This window comes from Crotalus tigris, unplaced genomic scaffold (genome assembly GCF_016545835.1).
Source record: "Crotalus tigris isolate CLP2741 ecotype Arizona unplaced genomic scaffold, ASM1654583v1 scf7180000024437.13266115, whole genome shotgun sequence".
Classification (NCBI taxonomy): Eukaryota; Metazoa; Chordata; class Lepidosauria; order Squamata; family Viperidae; genus Crotalus; species Crotalus tigris.
In genome coordinates, this window is record NW_024100606.1 from 4,763,394 (window position 1) to 4,788,284 (window position 24,891).

A 24,891-nucleotide genomic window follows, 5' to 3' on the forward strand; every position below is an offset into this window, starting at 1 on the left:
GAAAAATATATATATTTGAAACATGGAGATAACAGCAGACTTTGTGAATGGCCACTCAATAATGTTTTTGGCTGACTGACTGAACAGACTTTTTTTTCTCTCGCTTGAATCAATACACTTTTATGGAGAATTAAGGGGTACCAAATTTGGGTACCATTTTGCACATACCAAACTGTACACCACAAATCTTTTAAATGAAGGCATTTTTATTAGCAAAAGTATAAGAAAACTGCAGGAAAAATTGACTCCTATAAGCAGAGTAATCATGACTGTTTCATGTAGAAGTAACCTTTCCACTTCAGTTGTCCTCTTGCAGCTGAGTTTTTGTTATGAAGTCATAGCTTAGTGGAAATCATAATTAAGAAAACAAAAGGGCAGATATTCCATAGATATTTTAGTAATTTATATTAAAGTAGCATCTGTTATGGATATATTCCTAAACAATATTTAAGAAAATTTCAAATTAGAGATCTATAATAATGACTGTTGCATTATGTTCAGCTGGCATCCAAGTCCTAAAAAGTGTAATAGGGCAGAGGTTAAATAGGTAACATACTGTGGCAGTGTTTAGCTTTTTTGAAACAAGACCTAATTTTATACAAGTGGCCCTCAACTTATAACCACCAGAAATTCTGTTGCTAAGCCATGCAGTTATTGAGTCGCACCTCATTTTACTACCTTTTTGCCACAGTTATTAAGCAAATCACTGCAGTTGTTAAGTGAATCATGTTGTCATTAAGCAAATGTAGTTTCACCCATTAACCTTGCTTGTTGGAAGCCAGCTGGGAAAGTCTCAAATGGTGATCAAATGACCCCAAGATGTTGCAATTGTCATAAATACATGCCAGTTGGCAATTGCCCAAATTTCAATCACATAACCATGGGGATGCTGCAGTGATCATTAAATGTAGGGACTGGTAGTAAGTCACTTCTTTCAGTGCTGTTGCAACTTTGAACAGTCATTAAATAAATGGTTGTAAGTCAAGGACTACCTGTACTCTCCCAGTCCCAGAGTTTAATGATCTTGTCTTGAGCATCTCAGATTGGAATACTCCCATTACTTCACAATCCCATTCTAAAATGGGATCTCCTCCTCCTCCTCCTCCTGTGTTCTCTGAGATTTTCTTGAACAGAAAGATTAGTGAGAAAGATGTCTTTGAATTAAGTGATCAACATTTGAGATTAACTTGATTCAGATCTGGACTGCTTTGGAATAATGTTGCTTCAGTTGGATAGATGATGAATCTACCTGAATCAGCCCAAATATAATGCACATTTCTATCAGATACATACAACAGTGGTGTGACCTCCCTTTTAAGTACCAAATCATGCAATAACCACATATTTTCTTAATATATCTTGGACAGATTACAATTGCCTATCCTGTGTCAAAGTATGGTGCTCAGTATGCACGGTTGGTAAGCACAAGAAGTTTTTTTAATCAATAACAGTTATTGCATTAAAGCATTAATGCCATTTTATTTTAGTAGTGTCACAGAAGAAATTCCTTTAAATTCAGTTTCTAAAAAGATAAAACTCAGTTGCTTAACATGTCGGAAATCTTCATCCTTATAGATTTAACAACCTAATATCTACTGATGCTAAGTTGTCCATGCAAATTTGACTCAGATATTATTGGACACTGTTATTTCTGCTATTCCATTGTAACTACACTCAGTTTTTACTCAACCCCTTACAATATTCTGTTGAATTGAGTTACAGATATTCTACCTTTGCTATTTGAACTATGTAACACTGCTTATTTGGATGTCTCTTTCTTGCCACCTCCATAATCTAAACAGATGAGATATCACATAAAATGTATTTGAATGATGGAGGGGAAAGGTAGAATAGGATGTATTGCCCTGGCACATTCCAGATGTGCTGGCACAACCTCCAGAATTCCCAGCTTGAATGCTCTTCTAGAGAGGCATTTCTTGTGGAAAGGAGTTAATGCCATCTGAAAAGTCTAATGGAAAATAAAGTTGATACTGCTGCTGGCCAGCAAGCCAGTTTGACAGATTCCAAGACAAGGTTTTCATAGAGATTTGGTTAACCATAAAAATGGAGAATTGTATTTAAAATGGACTACGTAAACACTATTTATGGTGTTGTTGGAAAACAGAGCAATGTAACGCTCTTTATTTATGATCTACAGTCAGCTATACCAGGAGTAAGGAACCTTGGCACTTTTATGACTTATGGACTTCAATACCCAGAATTCCTGAACCAGTCATGCTGACTCAGGAATTCTGGGAGTTGAAGTCCACAAGTCATAAAAGAGCCAAGGTTCCCTAACCCTGGGGAACAATAAAATCAAAGAGTTAAAAAAAGAAAAAAATGTCATTCTATGTGCAACGTTAATTGCTGCTTCACTTTAACTCTCTGACAATAAGTCTGACTATTATGGTTTCAAAATTTGAGGCTGAAAGTAAAAGGTTGGTATAAAAAAAAAACCTATAGGAAGCCCTCATTTAACAACCACAACTGAGTCTTGAGTCAACTGCTCGTAAATCTTTGCAGCCATTAAGCGGGTCAACTGACTCAATTTTACAACCATTTTTAATCATGGTCATAAAGCTAGATACCATACTAATTAAGAGAATCATGTGAATATAAAGTAAATCTTGTGGTGATTAAGTGAATCCATTCTCCAGAATGGGCATTTTTTGTCAGAAACTGGCAAAAAATATCAGAAATCAGCAAAAAAATGTGACAAGTCATAGACACATGACCAGAGGATGCTACAACTGATATAAATGCAAAAAATGTTGCTAAGTGCCTAAAATCCAATCACATGACTGTGGGGGGTTTGTGTGGCAGTTGTAACTTCAAGGATGTCCCAAAGTTGCTTTTTCATGAGGCAATTGGACTTTCTCTTTGAAGACGTTTTGCTTCTCATCGAAGAAGCTTCTTCAGCTCTGACTACAAGGAATATAAAACCTTCCATTTCCCCACCATCTAGTCAGAGCTGAAGAAGCTTCTTGGATGAGAAGACAATCATGACCTGGATGACTGAGAAACTCTGTAGACAACTTCAAGGATGGGTCATAAGTAACTTTTATGATATCGGTTCTAACTTTAAATGGTTATTAAGTGACTAGTTGTTAAATAAGAATTATCTGGGGCGGAGGAGGAGGCTATACTGTTCTTTAGAACAGAGGTTCCCAACCTATGGGACATGGCCCACTACCGGGCTGTGGCCTCTTGGCCACTGGGCCACATGAATAGCTGGGCAGTGCATGTGCGCATGGTCACCCCTTGTGCCACCATTGCTGCGAGTGTTGGGTGGGCAGTGGCATTGCCACAAGCCTTGCACGGACAGTGGGAGCACTGTGAGTGGCAGGTGGATGGCAGCACACCACATGCAGGTGGTGGCATTGCCATGAACCATGTGTAGGCAGCGGCAGTGCTGCAAGAGGCAAGCAGCAGGTGGCAGCATTGCTGCGGGCTGCGGTGCGAGCCTCACACAGGGTGGCGGTGTGATCCTCATGCCAGTGGTAGCATCGCTGCAAGCCTAGTGGCAATGGCACAAGTCTCACACAGGCACTGGCATCGCTGAGAGCCTTGCACGCATGATTGCAGTCCCGTTTGCATGGTGTGGATGCTTGCGGCCTGTTTGTGTGTGCACATGCACGTGTGACCACATTCACGTTTGCGCATGTGCATGTCAGGTGTCTGCCCCTCCCTCTCCCACCAGGCCGCCAACCCAGAAAGTTTGGAGACCCCTGCTTTAGAACAATGTTTCTCAATCTCAGTGTGTTCGAAATGTGTGGGCTTCAGCTCCCAGGATTTCCCAGCCAGCATACTGAGATAGAGGAATTTGGCACCCCTGCCATATAGTGGGTACAAATGGGAGGATGTTGTGCCTGCCCTGAAAAATAATTTCATGAAGCTAAATGAAGTAAAGGTGTACAATATTTTGTAGGTTCCCAGAAGCTTATGTCTAGGATTTGTATAAGTCAGAATGGAAACAGGCTAGCATTAATATTTGTTCCATTGCTTTCTGACCCTTCTTGCAGATCTTCCCATCTCATCGACTTTGTGTAAGTAATGATTTATCTTGAAATGTTTGGGAAACAGTTTTCCAGCCCTTATATTAAATTAAATATTCATATCTGTCATCACTGATGTATCGTTCAGTGGTGGCTCCTTGGTGGCACAAAGATACAGTAGTTCTCATACAGCTGTATATCTCTGCCATGGTGAGAAGCTGTGACCACCATCTCTCAGTGCCTGGAGGCTGTTGATGCCTGGATGGGGAGGAAAAGGCTAAAATTGAACCCTGGCGAGGCAGAGTGGCCCTGATCTGGGTTTTTTTTTTTTTTTTTTACTCTTGGAGAATTACCATCTTTTGTCATGGAGGGGGTTGCACTGCCCCAGACAGACCCGGTGTATAATCTGGTGGTTCTCCTGGACTCACGACTCCTGCTTGAGGAGCAAGTGGCAGTCACGGCTAGGAGGGCCTTTGCACATGCCAGTTATGCCCATTTCTGAACCAATGTGACTTTCTCACAGTCACCTATACTCTGTTCACCAACTGTCTGGACCACAGTACTGCAGTACTCTCTTCATGGGGCTGCCCTTGAAGAATATTCAGAAACTTCGATTAGTTCAGAATGCAGCAATCTGAAACCAGTTTTGAGCAAGCCTAGACTTGCACATGTGTCATATATTTGGCAAAAGGTGCACTTGTTTATCTACTTGTGAGTCCAATTCAAATTGCTAGTTATCACCTTTAAAGCCAACATCTCTTGCATCCAGGCTATTTGGAGGACCTCAACTCCCCTATTAAATCCACCAGCATGTTACTGGTCCCATCAGTTAGAGATGAGTATCTGGGACCATCAAAAAGGGCCTTGGCTTCTTCTTTAACATCATTTTCCCCAAGGTAGAATTGGCTTCCACTCTTTTGCTTTTCTGATAAGTCCTAAATATGTGTTTTTATCACCAGGCCTGGGGACCATGAATTGAGATAGAGCTGATCAAGTGGCTGATTTGATTGTGTTATTCTACCATGGGGTTTTAAAAAATTGGTTTCTATTATAATAGTAAATTTCTAAAATGTTGTAAACTGCTTAGAATCACCTATGTGTTGGGCAACTATATGAGTTTAATGATAGATAGATAGATAGATAGATAGATAGATAGATAGATAGATAGATAGATAGATAGATAGATGACAATATCTATCTATCTGTCTGTCTGTCTATCTGTCTGTCTGTCTGTCTATCTATCTATCTATCTATTTATCTATCTAGAGACGAGAGAGAGAGAGAGAGAGAGAGAGAGAGAGAGAGAGAGAGAGAGAGAGAGAGAGAGAGAGAGAGAGATCCAACTAAGCCTTTCTTTGGCATTTCTTTCCAAAGTCAGAGGAGAATAAGACAAGCAATGCAAGATGCATAGTTTGATCATAGTATCACCTTTCCTTTCAGAAATTTAGAGGAAGCCTCACTCTCCTGTCCTTCTTTCCTACCTACAGATTGGAGGCCACTTGTTATTTGCAGAGAGCAGGGATAGCAGCAGTGGGTATAGAAGATGCATATTCCAGATGCAGGTAAATTATAATCCGCCTGTTTTTGCCTATACCAGCTCTTTCTCACTGGTGCTTTACCAAATAAGCAGGAACTCCATTTCTCACTAATTTTCATAGGTGATACTTGTCAGGAATTCTAAAAGTTGTACTTCCCAGCCACGGCCTCTCTGTAGGCATTATAGAAAAACTGTGTTAGTCTATGGTAGCAAAAATCAGGAGTAATCTAGTAGCATCCTTTCTGACTAACACATTTTTTTAAATGCATGGGTTTCCCAGAGCTCGTTATCAGATGCATAGCGTGGCTAGACTTACGTAGGATATACATTGGAATGAGGCAAGGGGAAGACAGGTGATTATGCAGGTGAAGGTTACATGTGAGACAGAATACAAGTATCTTATCAATGAGCAATTTAATTGTAATGTTAAAAACTCATTGTGTTTGAAATCTCATTAGCAACAAGAAAAACACAATAATGATGCTAACGTAAGAATTAGATTGTGTAACAAGCCTAGATATCTACTTAGACCCAACAATTGTACCAATATACACATGAGATTAGAAGCACCTTCACATGTTCTTTGTCCAATGTGACATGCTAAGGTTAATAGATACAATTTTGACATTGGGTCTCAAAACAAGGGCAAGAACTCTTAAAACAATGGCTTCTTTAAAAAAGAGAGAGAGATTTCAGCAACACAATTGAGTAAGACTGCTAAACTCACATAAGAAGGCTATCTAAAAAGATCTCAACAAATGTAATGAGTTTTTAACACATTGCAATTGTTAATTGATAAGGAACTTGTAACCTGCACCTGCATAACCAGTTTATCTCCCTCCCCACCTCTAGTGCTGTTGAATATTTGCATTTTTAGATTTAGGATGAGGAATTGCTACCCTCTAAACTTTAGCCTGATCTTCTGTTTTCCACTTTCTTTATCTCAATTTAAATCCTACATCAGTTCAACAATGCATCTAATAAACTGAGCTGCAGCTTGCAAAATTTTACATATTTTAATAAAGTATGAGTGTCAGAAATAGTGCTAATTGTACATGTCTGCCGTTTGTAAATACAATACATCCCAGTGGATGTACTTGGTAATTTTCTTTGCTCAGAAAATAAGGGAATACCTTCACTTAAGAGAGCAAGGCATATTTGAACATAAAATTAAAAAAACAAAAAAGACCCCAAAGACCATTTGGAAGATACAGGTGACTCACCTATTTTCTCTTAAACACCCCCCAATACATGTTCCATTCTTCTACCATTAGGCAATAAACATACATAATTTGGTGGAGATGCAGGATAATAATTGTTATGCCAAAACCTGGTTTTCATGTTACTGGTGACAGCCCCCTTTATGGATTCATATTTTGTGGTCATGACCAAGAGGATGGTTGGAATGCAAGAGTGGGAGGAGATGGAAAAAAGTTGTCTCATGCCTCAGCATTTCCCTGCCAAACAAAGGCTTCAATTTTTGCACAGCAAGGTCCCTCCAATGCCTCTCCCCTTTGAAAGAAAGGGGATAGCTCTGGTTCGGGAGGACGCAATGGTGCTGTGCCGTAAACTACTGTTATGGGGAAACTGTTGAGACCTTCCAATGGAAGAGCCTATTTAATAGAAGCCCTTATAGAGAGGACTTCAACATTTTTTCCAATAGAGAACGTTTAGCCCTTAAAAAAAATACCTTTTCAGACAAGGCAGAAAAGTACAGGGATAGCAAGAGCCCCCAAAACTTCCTGGCCTCAACTTCACTCAAGATTATTCTGCAAACACATTCAACAGTGCAATTTTAACAATACAAACTTTATGTTTTTTCATGGCTAAATAATAGTGCTTGCATGGGAAATGCTGCCATCTAGTGGAAAGGTATATGAATTGTATACTACATCGGAGTAACTTAGCCTGACAACATTAAAAATAACTTAAGTGTCCAGTTTATCAATTAGAAATTCAAACTGCATCAAATAATGAAATAGGTCCTCCTATTTCGCTTTGAACCTGAGTTGTATCTAGATGTCTAAATGTATTCTGTTTTCAAAGCATTCTCTTCAAATCATAAAAAGGATATTGGTTGCACAATTCTTTCCTAAATGGAAGAAAAGTTCAGTGAAATTCCCTAGAATGGGGTGTAGGTTTGTCCTGTACTTATCTTAATTGCAGAGTGTGACTTTCATGATGATCGCCACTTCAGAGGTCTGTCAGCCTCTTTGGCTTTTAATGCCTGTTACAATCTTAGCAGAAGACATCAGTTCCTAGAGCTGGTGGGATTTTTGTGTAAGTGAAACAAAACTGCTCAAATGGGGCACATAGGAAGGTTGCAGAATGATGGAGATGTTATAAACATATATTTGCCATCTTGAAATAATTAAGGAAAGCTCAACAGCACTACTGGTAGGTACCGAGATATCTCTGCCTCACTGTTCTTGCCCCAGCCTACCTCATGCAGATGAGAACATATAGCCCCCATAAACCCAGCCAGTGGTCAGGGATAACATGAAGAGAACCCATACTTGTTAATAGAAGGTATCTCTGATTTTTGGATGTTCACAGCCTAATTTCTTTATCTCTTTTATTCTAGAATTCAAAAATGTACCTCCATTGCCATTATGGTCAATATTAGATTAATAAGTGTGTAATTAGTTGACAATTCTAGTGATAGAATTTATAGATATAAAATCTCTGCAAATTTCTTCACAGCCTTCCAAATGGCTTATGCCAATGTCCCAAACTGTCAGACAACGAACCAACATATTGGCAATGAAAACTCCAAGGGTTCCATCTTTTATGACTCTAAAACCAGGTGTAAGAATACATTTTGTTGGAGCTGCAGCATGTTCTCTTCTAAGGATCCCCTCTCCTCATTGTTGCCCCAGACTCAGCACTACTTCCACTACATTCAGAGATGCCAAGGACTTAGGATCAGTTTCTCACTCTCCAGGAAACAAGTTTCCTGCAGTCACCCAAGGATTTTCTATTGATACAAGAAGACATGCTACTTTCTATACCACTAAAATCCCCAGAGGTGATGCTTAATGTCTCTTAAGTTCTAAGAATTAAATCTCAGGCTTATTCGTTAATTCAGTTAGTCTTCAATGAAATGATACCTAGGCACAACACTTCCAAATTGATTTGTTGACTCCAATTAAATGTGAAAGGAAAAATGTGGATAATTATTTAAATTTTAGGAATTATATCAATACAATACAATACAAAACAATTCTTATGATTGTTTCTCTCATGATATGAAATTATTTTTGTTCTCTGTGATTTCCTATAAAATTATGTATCATTGATGAATCACTAATGATGCAGTTGAGTGAGTGAAGGAATGTAGTTCTCACTTGGGGAATGGGGAAGGGAGGAATGAGTGAAGTAATACAAGAGAATATATGTAACTCAAAGCTAAACTGTGGAGTCCAAGCAAAATCCCAAAACACTAGGGTATTCCTGGAAATTTGGCACTCAGACAACTCAGCCTTCAATAGACACATTGAGATAATCACACTTCTATACCATTTAAAAGACAAGAAAAATACTAAGATCAGAAGACATCCCTCATAAGCACCCAGATAAGGAAGGATTAACACCAAACACACAATAAAGTGGAAAACAAAACTCAACAAACTGCAGAGGAAAAAATATATACTCCACCAACACTGGCAGAAAAAAAAACATTGAATATAAACAGGGAACAAATCATGTGCTGAATAGCACTGAAGATGTTGCCTAGTTAGGTAATGGAAGCTTTGCAATCAATCAAGCTTAGAAAGAACCAAGGACTCTGCAATAAGTGAACTGTTAAAGAGTTTCAGAAATGATTATTCAGTCCTGAGAAAGAGGAAAGACTGAGAAATTAAAGAAATTCAAAGTCATCTATCTTGATTTTTATTTGGTGTTTGATGGGGCAGAGATTCTGTTATTCTATCCTACAGCAATAAAGGGCATTGCTGGAAACTTACTGAGTCTGTTTCTTGACCGCGTTTTCCTTTAAGTCAGTGGTTCTCAACCTGTGGGTCGGGACCCCATTTGGGGTCGAACGACCATTTCACGGGGGTCGCCAAATGCAGTCCCCCATTTTTTCCCCTTTTCCTTAGCTGTGCTACTCCCTTTTATTCTATTGGTTTTTGAAAGCCAATAGAATAGACTCTCTTGAATAGAGTCTAATTCTATTGGCTTTCAAAAGCCAATAGGAATTGTCCAGGCTGTCTCTGCCCTGCTGAGCCTGCCAAAAGTCTCATTCTGCAAACGGTGCTGCACCAGTTGAGTAGTCCTCGACTTACGACCAATTGAGTAGTCTTCAATTTACGACCAGTTAGGGGTTGCGGCATTAAAAAGGTTGAGAACCACTGCTTTAAGTGCTGTCAATTTGCCATTTTGCTCTGTATTGAACCTTATGTTAAGATTCATTAATAGAAGAAATTATATTTTAATAAATAAATATAATAGTGATACAGGGTTCAAGTATATTGTGCGCCAATATGAGAAACATCAAAATCCTAGGGATATGTCATCTCTTCTTTTGAAGACCTCCCTCTTGTTTTCTCTTTGTATCGCTTCTAAGTCTACTTGAGTTAAATTAAAATTCAAATATAGACAGCTATGTAGAAGATAATACATGACCATTCCGATTTACCTCCTGCAAAAATTACCTCCTAGAACAGATGTATGAACTAGATGCCTTGAAACATAAATTGCCATTATTTAGGAATAGCTAACACCAAATATCCAATGACCATGGGTAATTAATATTTATAGCAATACATCTTATAAATAAATAAGAAAATTTTGACCAAGCAAACTAAAATCTTAGACAACAATAATTTACATACAACATGGACAAATTGTAAGACAATAAGTTGCATATTTGATTGCAGGACAATATGAACAACTATTAACCAGAAAAAAATTACAAATCTCTGTTCAGTCTTTGAGATTTGTTGTTGAATTACAGAAAACAAAATTGGGTAATTTGCTTGCTCAAGATTCTGGAGCATTGCTATCAACCAGAGCAGACAATAAGATAAGGAATTTTCTAGAGCCAATCTCTGTCATCTCCAATTAAAGAGGACTGCAGAGGAATTAAAAAAGGAAATTAATCTTCTGCCTAAGAGAATAACTCTGCCTAAGAAAGTTATTGTGAGTCAGAAGAACTAATTAAATTAGATGGATTTGACTTTATATAAAACTGCTTGATAAATGTCAAAAGAATTCAATATAGGATCAGTTTTCACTCTACAAAGTCAAAGTAGTACTGTGGACAAGATGTAGCACACAGAGCACCTCTTTTTTGCCATCTGGGATTTAGCAACCTTTGGTGACAAATGAAAATTAATTCCAGATTAGATTACGAAAGCATGGGGAACACTTCTATTTCCAAACAGAAATACTACAAAATTTGATATAACATTGCAATTTATTTTACTGCAGGTCAGCATATATTACTTCTATTTTAATAAACTAAGTACAAAATCTTAAATAATCTATATAGTAGCAATTTAAATCCTACTTATTTTATAAATATAGGTAGACCTCCCTTGCTACCTCATTCAGCAACTAATAAAAGTTTACCAGTGCAGAAAAAATAACTTTATGGCCATTGCCTACATTTATGAGCTTTGCAGTGTCCCTCGGTCATGTGATTGCCAGTACAGGTAGCCCTTGACTTACAATCTCAGTTGATCCCAAAATTTCTATTTCTAAGCAAGACATTTGTTAAGTGAATTTTGCCCCATTTTATGACCTTCCTTGCCACAATTATTAAGTGATTCACTGCAGTTGTTTAGTTAATAACAAAGTTGTTAAGTGAAATTTGGCTTCCCCATTGACATTGTTTGTCAGGTCGTAAAAGTTAATCAAATGACCCCTGGGACACTGCAACCACCATAAATATGAACTAATTGCCAAGCACCTGAATTTTGATCCCATGACTAGAGAATGCCGCCAGTCGAAAGTGTGAAAAACAGTCATAAGTCACTTTTTTTGGTGCCATTGTAACTTCAAGTGGTTACTAAACAAACTGTTGTAAGGCGAGAACTACCTGTATAGTCAGTACACATTGACCTGTGCCTGATCTATTGTTTTTCTTTATTTGTCCCTTTGCAGAGCAGAGATATTGGAAAGATTGTCTAAAGACATTGCTTGGGTTTTTTTTTCTCCCTCCTCCTTAAACATGTGAATGGGGGAAGGGGAAGCATTCAGTTTCTACTGTGTGTGATCTATGGCCCAATCTTTGCAGAGAAAAAGCAAAAAGATTGGCTAGGAAAGGATTATAAAGAGGAAGCAGGCACACAAACAGAAGTGCACCACGCTATTTGTGTAGTGGGCTTGTGCTTGGCAGCACCAAAACACTGTCTGCAATATGTATTCATTATTGAGTGCAGTCCCTTCCTCTCCAGTGAATGTAGATACAGACATTAATTTGCTTCTTGCTAATTATCCTGGCACCAGGATGAGCAGTCAAAGGGGCAGAAGAGTGGTTAGGATGCAAATAAAAGCCCAAGGTGTGAAACTTATTTTGTCAATTATAAGCAGCAGCTATCTATCAGGCACAAGAAACCAGGCCAGATCCAAGTTACTTCTCTTGGGAACCATCAAATAAGGCTTTGGAGGATTCTGGGAAAGCGAGATTTGTGCCAATTTCTGCTGTGCCAGCCTCCTCTTCACACTTCCCCCGATTCTAGCTAGAGATTTTTACCAAATCATCTCAGGGATTATGTAAGCATATTTTTCCAATTGTGCAATTTCCCTGGTGAAAGATGGCAACCCCAATATATTTTCAGTAATACTTTTAAACAGGGCTTCTTTTTGTCATAGAACGCCCAGAACGGAGATCCGGCATCTTTTTGGGATGGAACCTTGTAGGGTAGGCAAGGCGGGTTGTATGATGTGTGTGAGTTCCGGCATCTTTTTTTTTAATATATAAAAAAAGCACTGCTTTTAAAAATTAAAACTGAACTTATTAGGCTTTACTTATTAGTAAAATAAACAGCATTAAAACATAATAAAAGCAATCACAACTCAGTCAAATAAATGATACTAAATAAGTATATATTTATTTCCATTATTCAAAAAGTAAGTAGATATAGCAACTATATTTATTTCTTTCCTTTTTAAAATCTACTGGGAAAAAAGAAACAATAAATTATCATCAATCGCAATATGATTTTTTTAATAAAACAAATGTTTTCAAAATAATAATCTGATACCCTTTAAACTTTTACATGGGATTTCTGCTAAAATTGTTTTTCTTTAATATACTATCAAATAGCGCTCTTTATCTTTGAAAATCCCTCTGTGCTGTTGCAGCTACTTTTACTTCCAAGGTACAGAATGGAGCCATTTCAGATGCAAGGCACTCAGTGCTGAACAGTTCGTTTCAAGCCAAAATCCACTGAGAAGAAAGCAAGAAACTATGACCCACTTAACTTGAGCAAACCAAATCATCACTTTCAATCTTATGTGGTATTAAGAAAAAAACTAACAAACCCTGTAAGGTCTCTCCAAGATGAATACAGGAGACAATGATTTCATTCAAGAGATTTTAGCCATATGCATACCATATTTAATCACAATAAAATCAAAAATAAGAAAAGTAACGACAAACACTCTGAAAATATGCAAAAGGCAACATATTTTAATCCAACATTGTCACCTTCTTACAGCTTCTAACATGGTTTCTAATTTGTTAATAATTCAGTTTGATCTGGATCTGAAATTTAACATACTAGGCTTCTGCATCAGCTACAATATATTACTGACATTTAAGAAACTGAGGATAATTTCTAATGATTTTTTTTTCTTATATCAAGGTGCTTTGCATCACAAAGCCATCCAGATTGGTTCATACAAAGCATTCCTAAATTTCATGTTTAATCCAATAAAGTACTATTAATTTTCTTCTTCTCCTTCTGCATCCCCCTCCTCCTCCTCTTCTTCTTCATCCTCACCATGATCACCTAAATCCACGTCATCTTCATCTTCAATCTTTAGAGGAAAAACAGAAATAAAACTGCTATTTAGTGTATTATATTAAATGGATAGCTTATTTTTAAACTTGCTAATCAAGTAAATAATTAAAATTTAAATCTATCTCCTTAAGTTTTAAGTTCAAAAAGAGCATTTCTCTATCATCTGAGACCATAATCTTTTTATTATAGAACCTATGATAGAAATTTATTTATTCTATTATGACAAGAGAATATTACTTTCACCAGGCCAAGATCCCCATTTGCCTTTGAACAGCATATTAAAATTAGACTACATCAAAATAAAAAGCTGGTCAAAATGCAACTAAATGAATGACTAAACTGATTAGTTTGATAACTATAAAAGACTGAAAACGTTTTTATGAACCTTTTGCTTAAAACAGATAAAAAGGATCTGATTTCTGGGTTTATTGATTTAAAAAAAGGTTTATATGAGGAGAATGGAGCTTATGCCATATAATTTTGAAGGGGAGAAAGGTATTAAGTGTCTATAACTGCAACTGCTGCAAAGAAGATCAGTTGCCTTTTTAAGTATTTTCTTTTTCATTTATTGTTTTCAACATTTTAATAATAATAATAATAATAATAATAATAATAATAATAATAATAATAATAGTTGGAAGGGACCTTGGAGGTCATCGAGTCCAACCCCCTGCAGGAAACCCTATACCATTTCAGACAAATGGCTGTCCAGTCTCTTTTTAAAAACTTCCAGTGTTGGAGCATTCACCGCTTCTGGAGGCAGGTTGTTCCACTGGTTAATTGTTCTAACTGTCAGGAGGTTTCTTCTTAATTCCAGGTTGCTTCTCTCCTTGATCAGTTTCCATCCATTGCTTCTTGTCCTGCCCTCAGGCACCTTGGAGAATAGCTTGACTCCCTCTACCTTTTTTCTTTTATACTATGTTTAGCTTTTAATTTTGTAAGTAAATTCTTTAATGAAATGATATTAAAATATAAATAAATCTGTATAGTAAATTTTAGCTTATAATTATATAGTTATGCAGATGTATAATATAGTATCTCTAGTTGTAAAATTAGTTGCCAAAAGTAGCTGTTAGAACATGGTAATGGATTCTCTGCTGTTCCCATTTAGAAACTAGGTGCCAGGTAAAGAGAGAAGTATTTAATGAACACAGCAAGCACTTAAAACTAAACCTTCACTTTTTTCCTTCCTCTCTCCTTCCCCCTCTGCAAAGCAGTAGCACTGCAGAGGAGAAAAGTAGAGGAGCGGCGCCTCCAGTTACACCTTTTACATTTTGCTGGTAATGGTCCAGGGACTCTTTCTCTTCCTGTCTCAGATAAGGGACCATTAGCACCCTCAGGCCTTGGTGGCCCAGGAGATGTGGCCCTCATCCTCCTTCTGCAACTTCCAACGCATGCAGGGTTTGCTTCATTTCTGCTCCCTCTCTCCTTTTTTAATACCATCATCCTGCCCAGAAGAGGAAGTCAGAATGGCAGCTAAACCATATTCTTCTAGACTAGAGCAGTTGATATACCCGAACAACCCATCTCAATGTGAAAAATCAATCTGTAACCCATTAATTAATGTATTTTATGTAATATATCTTATTTTAACAAAATGTTAACATTAGTGTTGTAGTAATACATTTCATACAATGTAAACCAAGGCTGTGAATGCTGAGGCCCTGGATGATACTCATGGAACTCTGAGGCTCCACAGAACTCAGTTTGAATAACATAGTTCTAAAGGGTTGGTACAAATTTGGGGACATACACACACAAAAAACAGCTTTGTCATGCATCTAAAGCCATAAAATATACAACACATTTAGCTCTAAAATTGTTCCAGCGACTTCAAGTATCACATTTGCTTTTGCAAACTTTGTATCTTACCGGTTCTCCAAGTTCTTTGAGTTTATTCTTTAATCCAACTATTTTCTGATCCTGATCTGCCAGAAGAACCAGGAAATCATCTTGTTCTTTTTTAGATTCTGCAATTTCTTGCTGCAGTTTGCTTTTTTCATTTTTCAAAATTGCCACAGTGCTATTAGATGATTCCAGTTGCTGTTTAAATAAAGTCTTCTCCTCATTGAGTCTTGCAATTTCATTCTGGCACAGAAAAGAATAAAATATTATATTCAGAGACATGTTATCATCCATGAAAAAGTTGTGTGTTTGGAAGGAAGCAACATATGCTTCATATACCATAAAAATCAATATCCTTTTAAGGTAATTTATGTGTTCCATATAAATGGTCATGTGCAATGCTTTATTCAGTCTCATCTAAAATCTATTTTTTAGAAGTTTATGCTTCATATAGTTGATCTTTAGTAGATTTTTAATATCCATTTCCCAAATGCTCTGTCCATTTTTAGAAGCTTGACAAATGATTCTAGAACTGATCTTTGAAGATGGAAGAAAATAAAAGTACAGCAAATCTCAGCATGCATTATTGATTGATCATTGCTTAGATCCTCTCTCATCTCAGGGTAACATCTTTTGATATCTCAATGAACTATATATTACAGTAAAGGAGCTTTAGAATGAGGACACATAATTAAGATTCCAGCAATAAGGAACTATACATATTTTAAAAGTACTTTTTTGATCATTTATGGCAATGAGATACCATATGCCTTGCCTGCTTAATGACTGTAATATTAATGTCTAAACATAATCTGTAAGAGGATATTAGCAAGAAGCAAATTCACACCACAATCAACAATGAGGATTATATTTTTTTCCTGGAATGCCTATTATAATCTAGAGTTAATCCATCAATCAATAAATACATCTAGACATTAAACAAAATTGTAAAAATTATTTTATGCCAATAATACAAAAAGACTGCAGTTATCACTAAGAGAAAACTATAGATTGTTAACTCTAAGGTTAAGTTAAATATGCAATATCTTTATTAGTTTGTTTTACTATGTGTTAAATACCTTTAATTCTTTATTCTCCTGCAAGATCGCTGAAAGTTGTGTTTCCAGGTCAGTTGTCTTTGCTACCATATCAGCGCTACTGTCTTCTGATGCAGGAACTGAAGTCATCTTCTGCAAAATAAATAACATTGAACAAAATTATAAAACTAATAGTTTCAGAAACTATAATAATTGTTATTGTCTTATATGATATAGTATAGCCAAGAATAAAATATGATTACTGATGGCTGATGTGAAAAAGACAAAGAGATTAAGGGGATTACTTTTATTTATTATAATTCTCTCTCCCCAAAAAAACACCCCCAAATAAACAAGAAACTAAAAGGCAAGGAAAATTCTTAAGATCCTAATATTTTCTGAAGTTCTTGCTTCTCAACCTGAAGTTTGATTATTTGTGTCCTCAAGTTATCAATCTCCTGTGAGGGAAAAAATATTAAATTCAGCTAAATATAAACATATTTATAGGTCCAAGACTAATCATATCATGATAGATATAATAGTAAAAACATTAATAAATATGAAGTGGAATAATTGATAAAAATAAGACAAGAAAATGTTACCTAGTCTAGTAACAATGTTCAGGAAATAAATTGAAACAAGCTTGGAGAGCAAATCACTGCCAAAATTTGAACTGGGTTTGCTATTGAAGTACGGGTAACATGCAGATTTCAGTTTATTTCTCTCAAATATCACAAAAGTTGCTAACTTTATAAATTGAACTTAATGCAGACTAGACTCTTATTCAAAGTATCAATGCTGTTTTGGTTAAGAATTGATCAAGATGACTTTTAGGGATTCTTTGGGCTGACTTTGATGCCCAATTTTTAGCAGAGCATAAAATATTTTACCCATGTTAGATTGTTTCACTTGTAATTTTTATACCTGAAAATACAGCAATATAATTTATGCTAGAGATATATCCAACTTGAATTTCTACTATGTGCATCTCACTGAGCTACCTTTGAAGAAACTTTAGCTCACAAAGGATTATGGAACGAAAGACAATACAAGATTGCCTGTGAGATCAGCAGTGATCCGCATATGAAACACATAATAGAAATCAGGTTCTCATTTCTAATTATCTGACATGGGAAAAAAGAGAAAACTGAATTGTACAACTAAAAGCCTACAGGATCTAGTTCCAAAATCAAGACAAGGGCACCCTTTTTGTTCAAACTGTAGTCATACCTCATGAGCACGAATGCATGGTTTCTCCCACTGTCATACAAAAGTAGCCTGACCAAATACTTTAAAATAGGCTACAGGAATTTCCTACCTTACATAGTTCACTATTTAACTGAGTTCCAGTAGATATATTAGTTTGTAATGATTGTTCTGTTGCTCCTTCCATTGTTGTTGAAAGTTTCTATAAACATCAGACATATAAACACCCAGTTGTTTAAAAAACATAATTTGTTCTGGTTTTATTTTTTTTAAAAGCAGCAACCAGGATTATAGTTTCAGACAGAGAATTGCAATTACGCAGTAATGATTGGTGCCAACTTGGAAATTAGAAAACTAGCATTTTTTGGCACATTGCATTGAGGATAGAAAATAAATTATGCAAATGGAATATTACATTTTTAAAAAAATTTCATACTAACAAATATTCTGGGAATGCCAGGAAGTATTTGAAATAGTCATGCTTTTCAAAAAATAAATTAAATTCCATTTTTATACTATGGATTTCTAAATAATTATAAGATTAGTAGATCCATAGTATTTCATCTATAAACCCAGGTTCAGTTTTTAAAAATAAAGCTTTATATGCCTGGATTTCAATTTATTCCTAGTGAAATGAAAATAAAAACATATATTTTTGGTGGGTAGCCTCCCATCTTCTACTGCTTTGAGAAATAAATTACAGGAAAGGTATAATATTTTTCTACATCACAAGTTTCAATTTTATGGATTTAAACCAGTTTCAAGTCAGTAAGTGAATTGTTTTTAAAAAATGTCTGTTTTTTTAAACAAAACAAAACAAAACAGTTTTCTATAAAAAAACCGCATTCTATACACCAGTGGTGGCGAAACTGACGCAGAGCCGTCCCTGTGGGCATGCACACCATTGCTGGGCTCCTCCTCCTCCCCCTCTCCACACATGCACAGTCCGGGAATAGCTGCAAAAGCTGGGCGGGGTGAGGGAACCTAAAAGGAGCAGTTATGGCGGGAGAGTGAGTGAAATCAGAGGCACCATCTCCCTTCTGCAGTGCAGCCCCATCGGCATGAGCAGAAATGGCCCTGGGACGGCTGGGAAGGAGCCCTTACCTGGTGCAGGTCCTGTCTACAGGGTGGCTCTGACGGGGGTGGCGGCTGCTGCTCTGAGCCCCTTGACTGGCCAACCACACAGAGAAGCAGAAGGCGGCGGCGGTGATCCCTGCATCGCCAAGCCTGGCCAGCCGCAGATCTGAAAGCAAAGCTGTGCTGACCATCCTCGCAGTGATGGGGGCAGTGGCAGGGGAACATGAGCTATGGCACACGCCCTCCCCTCCCCACCCGGAGGCGCACGTAGGACAATGTGCGGCAGCAGCGGCAAAGCGTGCCTGCATGGCAGATCCTGCATGCCACCGCCAGCACGAGGATGGTCGGCAGAGCTTCACTTCCGGATCTGCTGCCTGACACTATCGGCCCACACACATAGAGGCCAGCGAGCAGGGAAGCAGGAGGAGGTGGAGGGGCAGCCAGGGATCTGGAGCCGCCTCGGCTGCTCACTAGCAGCCCAACGAGGTAACGGATTCACGCATCAGCTGCCCCTCCTGCTTCCCTGCAGGGCTGGCCAGTCAGAGCAGCAGCAGAAGCCACCCCCATCAGATCCATCGAGTGGATGCGCCCGGGCCGGCCAAAGGCTTCCTTCCGGCTAACCCAGAGTGATTTCTGCCCGCACCAATGGGGCTCTGTGGCCAGTCAGCCATTATGCAGGACAGCCAGCATGCTGCGGCTGCTGACAGACACTGTCGGCCCCCATGCGCTCGCTGGCTTCTGTGTGTGGGGGCCGATAGTGTCAGGCAGCAGATCCAGAAGTGAAGCTCTGCCGACCATCCTTGTGCTGGCAGTGGGGGAAGGCAGGATCTGACATGCAGGCACCCTTTGCCGCTGCTGCCGCACATTGTCCCACGTGTGCCTCCGGGTGGGAAGGGGAGGGTGTGCCACAGCTCACCTTCCCCTGCCACTGTCCCCACCAGCGCGAGGATGGTCAGCACAGCTTTGCTTCCAGATCTGCGGCTGGCCAGGCTTGGTGATGCAGTGATCACCACCGCCCCCTCCTGCTTCTCTGTGTGGTTGGCTAGTCAAGGGGCTCAGAGCAGCAGCCATCACCCCCATCAGAGTCACCCTGTAGACAGGACCCGCACCAGGTGAGGGTTCTTTCCCGGCCATCCTGGGGCTGTCTCCACTCACGCTGATGGGGCTGCCATGATACAGGAAGCTGTGGCTGCTGATGGACACCAGCAGCCCCCATGTACTCGCTGGCCTCTGTGTGTGTGGGGGCTGATGATGTCAGGCAGCAGCTGCTCCAGCCCCTGCCTTGCCTTGCCCCGTGGCAATTGGCACACCCGCCCTGCCTTGCCTTGTCTCACCCCATAGGACGAGCCTCCAGTCCATTGCCCCACCCGCCAGAGACCCCCTGAATCTCCCCCAACCCTGCCCGGCCCCCACAAATGTCCCTCCCCACAAGCATCATTGAGGTGGCCACACCCACCATGGCCACGCCCACCCAGTTGGCCGTGCTCACTGAGGCCATGCCCATCCAGTCGGCCAGGCCCACCCGGCACCCAGCGATAAATAAATGGATTTTGGATTGTGGTTTTGGCACTCGGTCTCTAAAAGGTTCGCCACCACTGCTATACACCAATAAGAATCCATTGAACTTATCAATACATTTTATCATATCATTCAAACCTATTAAGCTACATTTCTCATTCATTCATTCATTCATTCATTTAGCATACTGCCTAATATAAACTGAGATAATTTAGAATAATTGCATCAGCATATAAAATATAAAACATGAAAAATCAATTGCTTTAAATTTGATTCAAAATTAAAATGCCACAAAAAATGAATAGGTGGAAATATAGCAAAAAAAGAAAAGAAAATGGCTCTTTTACCATTTTCCTTAAATATTAGGACAATATACACCAAAGATTCCCTTGGGAAAAGCATTCCATTCCTTGAAGTCTCATAGGGGAATCTGTGATAGACAGATGAACCTATGGTGTGCAGGGGGATTCTTCAAATAGCCTATTCTGCTGAGCAAAAGAGCAATTCCATAGTGGGAGAGAAAAGTGCCTCTGAATCAAGCACCATATTATTTAAGTTCTAAAGGTTTACACTTTAAAGCATCCCATAGGAGACCATCCATATCAGTTGGTTTTGACAAATTTTCAGAAAACATATAGCAAATTCATCTGTGATCAAAATGATAAAATGGGAAGGTTTTATAGAAATCTCTCAAAATGTACATAATGATCAGGTATCAAGGCAACCTCTTGAGAACCTAAGTACATTCTTCATGTCATAGGGAAGTTACCTGTAAAAGCTGACTAATGTAGGGAAGAACTTTTAATACATATGTATCTGGCAATAATATGGCTCATCTATTTTGAGTACCATGCTTTGGAACCACTTTTTGAGAATAAGAAGGGTTTCAGAAAAATGCTCCTCTTGTTCTTCACCTCCAATACAAAGAAAAAAAATGTACTGCTTGGATATATTTCTTTCCCCTGATTTGAAGAAATTATAGTCTGCTGTGATTTGAGAGCAAAGGAAACAATTTCTTAATCATTATTTTAGATCTGATCAGGAAAAACTAATGGTTTCGGATCAGATCAGATACTGATTATTAAGAACGAAACTTTACTGCTCACCAGGGTTTCAATCAAAGAATCCTTTTCTCTTAGCTCTTCTTGCAGTAATTCAAGTTTGTGCTTCCATTCCTCCATTTCCATGTGCAATTTGCTGATTTCTTCTGATTGAACACCATTCATCTGAGCCATATCACTGTGGAAACTATGATGCTGATTGTCTTTTCCTATTAAGCAAATTGTAAAATGATTTACTTCTAACATTTCAGATAAAAAATTAAAACATTCTTACTTCAATGTATTTCAAAATTATAATTCCACTAGGAAATTGCAGAAGAATAAAATTTAGACAATTGTATCAGAGAACTACTTATCTACGGTCAGACAGACAAATGGAAACAGAAATTCCAGGATAAAATAATAAATAAAATAGGACAAATGAATACATCATGAAGAATGATGTTTAGCAGTTTATTCTGAACATTTCATTTCTTAAACTAGCTTTCTTTGAGGCAATCTTTGAAATATTGGTATTTTATCTAATTTACTTTACTGGCTAGTATCTGATAATTGCTGAAATGCTTAGAAATGAACTAAAAGGGGTGGATGGCGGTGGGGGTGGGGAGATTCTCCAAGATACTTATCTAAGAGCTTAAGTGGATATGTATGTGAAGACTCTAAGACTAATTATATACAATATGAATAAAAGGTTAATATGTAAGAGTTGGATTAGAAAGATATTTTGGTGTATCAGATTTATTACCTGATCAACTGATTGGCAGAAACTAAGATGAAGGCAAAGAAAAAAATTAAAGGAAAAGATGTCTTCTTTTCAAGCTCATCACCCTGCAGTTTTCTTGACAGGATTACAAAAATCAGATGGCCATTGTCCTCTGTTTAAATGCTTTTTAAATTTCTGGAATTGTCAAGTGATTCCCCATCTTTGGACTAATTAAGTTCAAGCCTGTTTAGGTTTTGAGACTGACCAATGTTAGTTAAGGTATCACTGTCTGTTGAGAGTGAAATACAAACGAGAAATTTCTTAGCTTCTAAGGCAAACGGGGAGGGATGACACTGTGGCTCCAAACTGGTGCTATCAGTTAAAACAACTTTTTAATCTATCTTGTCTAAATTTTTGTTTCCACCACTGTATCTCTCTTTGTTTTTTGGGGTTTCTTAAAAAAAATCCCACTCTATAGATGATAATCTTAATGAAAATCTGAGATTGACTTTATGCACTTACATAGTCTATTGTCTGTCAATGATTAATACCAATTTACCACATTCTTGAGCTGTTGAAACTGCATACAACTCAACACAATTTAAAATCCCATAGTCTGCAAGTTATTTCTCAGGAAAAACTATGCAAAATACTATTAGCATTACTACCTAGCTGTATTTTAAGGAGGTTATATTGGTCCTTGTGTTGCTGGATTTGTGAAACTTGTTGCGTAACTGTTGTCTGCAACTGTTCATTTTGAATTTTTAATGATTCTACTTGTTTCTTCAATTCCTCAAGCTCCTGATCCTTTAAAATAAAATAAAAAGAAACAAAATTAAGTTTTCACCCATTTTTTAACATAGGTCTACTCTCTAATTATGCCTGGGATCTTGATTTTTTAAAGATTTTTTTTTATATATAATATTTTATTGGTTTTCCAGTTTTACATTTGAGTATTTAGGAGGCAACGTGGTGATTGGGTTAATCAATAGTTCAATAACAAAATCTTTAGTACATATCTCAGGTTACATCATCAAACATTTTTTCTCTGTTTCCCTTAACATTTGCTATATTATATTTAAGCTAGTAAATTTCTAATTGTATCAAACTTAGTGAAAACTTCATTATCACATTTACCAATATATTTTTTGCTTATACATATCTTAATAGATTTTCATAAACAATCCATAGCCTGTTATTAAGTTTTACCTAATTTTTACTTTTTAATTATAATACGCCAATTTAACCTTTAATATCCATAGTATTTGATTTGAATAACCCAAATTTCCTGTCTCACTTCATAAAAATTATAATGTCTAAAATGCACATATTACTTACTTAAATATATTCTTATTCTATTTAGTAAATGTTTTCTATTTCTCACCTTAATACATCACCACCTTAATAGAGTATCCTTTGTTAGCTCAAAACCATCATCTATATCAGTGATGGCGAACCTTTTAGAGACTGGCCCCGCCCCATCCCCAGCCCAGCCCCTGCTCCTCCCACCCCGCCCCCAGCCCCGCCTGCCCACAGGGCCATCCACCGCCTCCATGGCCTGCTGCAGATCGCCCAGGAAGCCCAGCAGTGCCATGACAGCCACACCCTCTGCCCACGTTCCGCAGCATCAACTGCATGTGACGGGGCATAAGGGTGGAATCTTGTCCCCGCTGCCCGGCTGCCATATCCTTGGCTGTGCTGCTCTGTGCAAGCCATGCTCGGGGGCAACTCTTCACCAACGGGCTGCTGTGAGGAGGAGAGGCAGGGCTGGGGCAATGCGCGCGTGCCCACAGGGAGGGCTCTGAGTGCCGCCTCTAGCACATGTGCCATAGGTTCGCCACCACTGATCTATATTATCTTGGCTAGTCAATAGTTCAAACCCATTTCCTAATAGTTAGTTTTCATTTCCCTAGTAAGTCTAAGTCCTCAGTATTAAACAGATTAATTCCTTATATTTTACTATTCTCCAACTATTTTAAATCTAATAATCAAATTTCCCCTTGTTTCAAAATCTTCCTTTAGCCCACTGGTTGACAATTTAGGATCCTCTCTATTAAACCAAAAAGGCCCAGTTTTTCAACCTAATTCTAACTTTCTTCTTTTGCCAACCAGACTTCCATACCAATGCTTTTAAATCATCAAATAGATCTCCCTTCATTCTTGTGTATGTTCCTTGAATTAAAGGAGACCATCTAGTTGCCAATTTTCTGGAAGAACTGGCCCATTTATAATAATTAAGTTGTCACCCTGGTGGCCCAGATCCCCATATTTGCTCTGGTATAGTTGTCTTCAATTCGATCTGGTCTTCTTTCTCAGATTTCTTCTGGTTTGTATAGAAAGTCATTTCCATTTTTAAAGTTGTTGTTTCATTGTCTGGATTTTTGGTGAACTGTACTTGTTGATCTTTAAAGCCCTCTTCTTGGTATTCACTTCTTCCACTTCTGTTGTTTTTTGGATTGTTGGTTCTTTAATTGCAATCAAGGTTTTGGTTTGTACATCTGGGCTGGCACCTTGGTCTTTCAGATTAGATCTCATTGTCTCGCTGGCTGTAAGAATAGTTTCAAGTATAGATTTTAGCATAGCCAAGATTTTTTGCTGGCCCTCCTCCATTTCTGGCGTAGTTGTAGATGGTCTTTCTAGTGAAGGCTGTTTATTAAACAAGAGTCAGTAAATGTCCACCTCCACAGTTCCTACAGACCAATTTCACCGCCTAGCTGCTCTTTCAACTTTGAATCTCTCATAGATAATACCAAGGTCAGGTCTGGGCTGCAAGCAAGTCTCTTTGTCAGAAATGATAAGTTGTTGTACCCAGGTTTTGCCACAAGATGTCCCCAATAGCATTTAAAGTCTTTTTCAAATCTCCGGCTAGGTTCTTGTCCAATTTAAATTCTTTTTTGCAAATAGAATAAAATAGCAGGTCCTGGTGAGAGTAGGAACTT

General features: G+C 38.1%; 1 protein-coding gene across 6 annotated transcripts in view; it reads right to left on the minus strand.

The window, feature by feature from the left end:
- Positions 1–12,568: 12,568 nt before the first annotated feature.
- The window catches only part of USO1 (USO1 vesicle transport factor), a 69,729-nt gene continuing 57,406 nt past the window's right edge, over positions 12,569–24,891 (minus strand). For 5 of the 6 annotated variants that reach the window (XM_039331726.1, XM_039331725.1, XM_039331723.1 and 2 more), the window contains 6 exons: positions 22,621–22,759; positions 21,295–21,458; positions 17,706–17,795; positions 16,430–16,540; positions 15,378–15,593; positions 12,569–13,521 (listed from right to left, as the gene is read on the minus strand). In XM_039331726.1, the coding sequence (XP_039187660.1) occupies positions 13,426–13,521; positions 15,378–15,593; positions 16,430–16,540; positions 17,706–17,795; positions 21,295–21,458; positions 22,621–22,759 (816 nt within the window). In that variant the 3' untranslated portion in view covers positions 12,569–13,425. The remainder of the gene's footprint in view (positions 13,522–15,377; positions 15,594–16,429; positions 16,541–17,705; positions 17,796–21,294; positions 21,459–22,620; positions 22,760–24,891) is intronic. The other variant, XM_039331727.1, reaches the window with a different exon arrangement.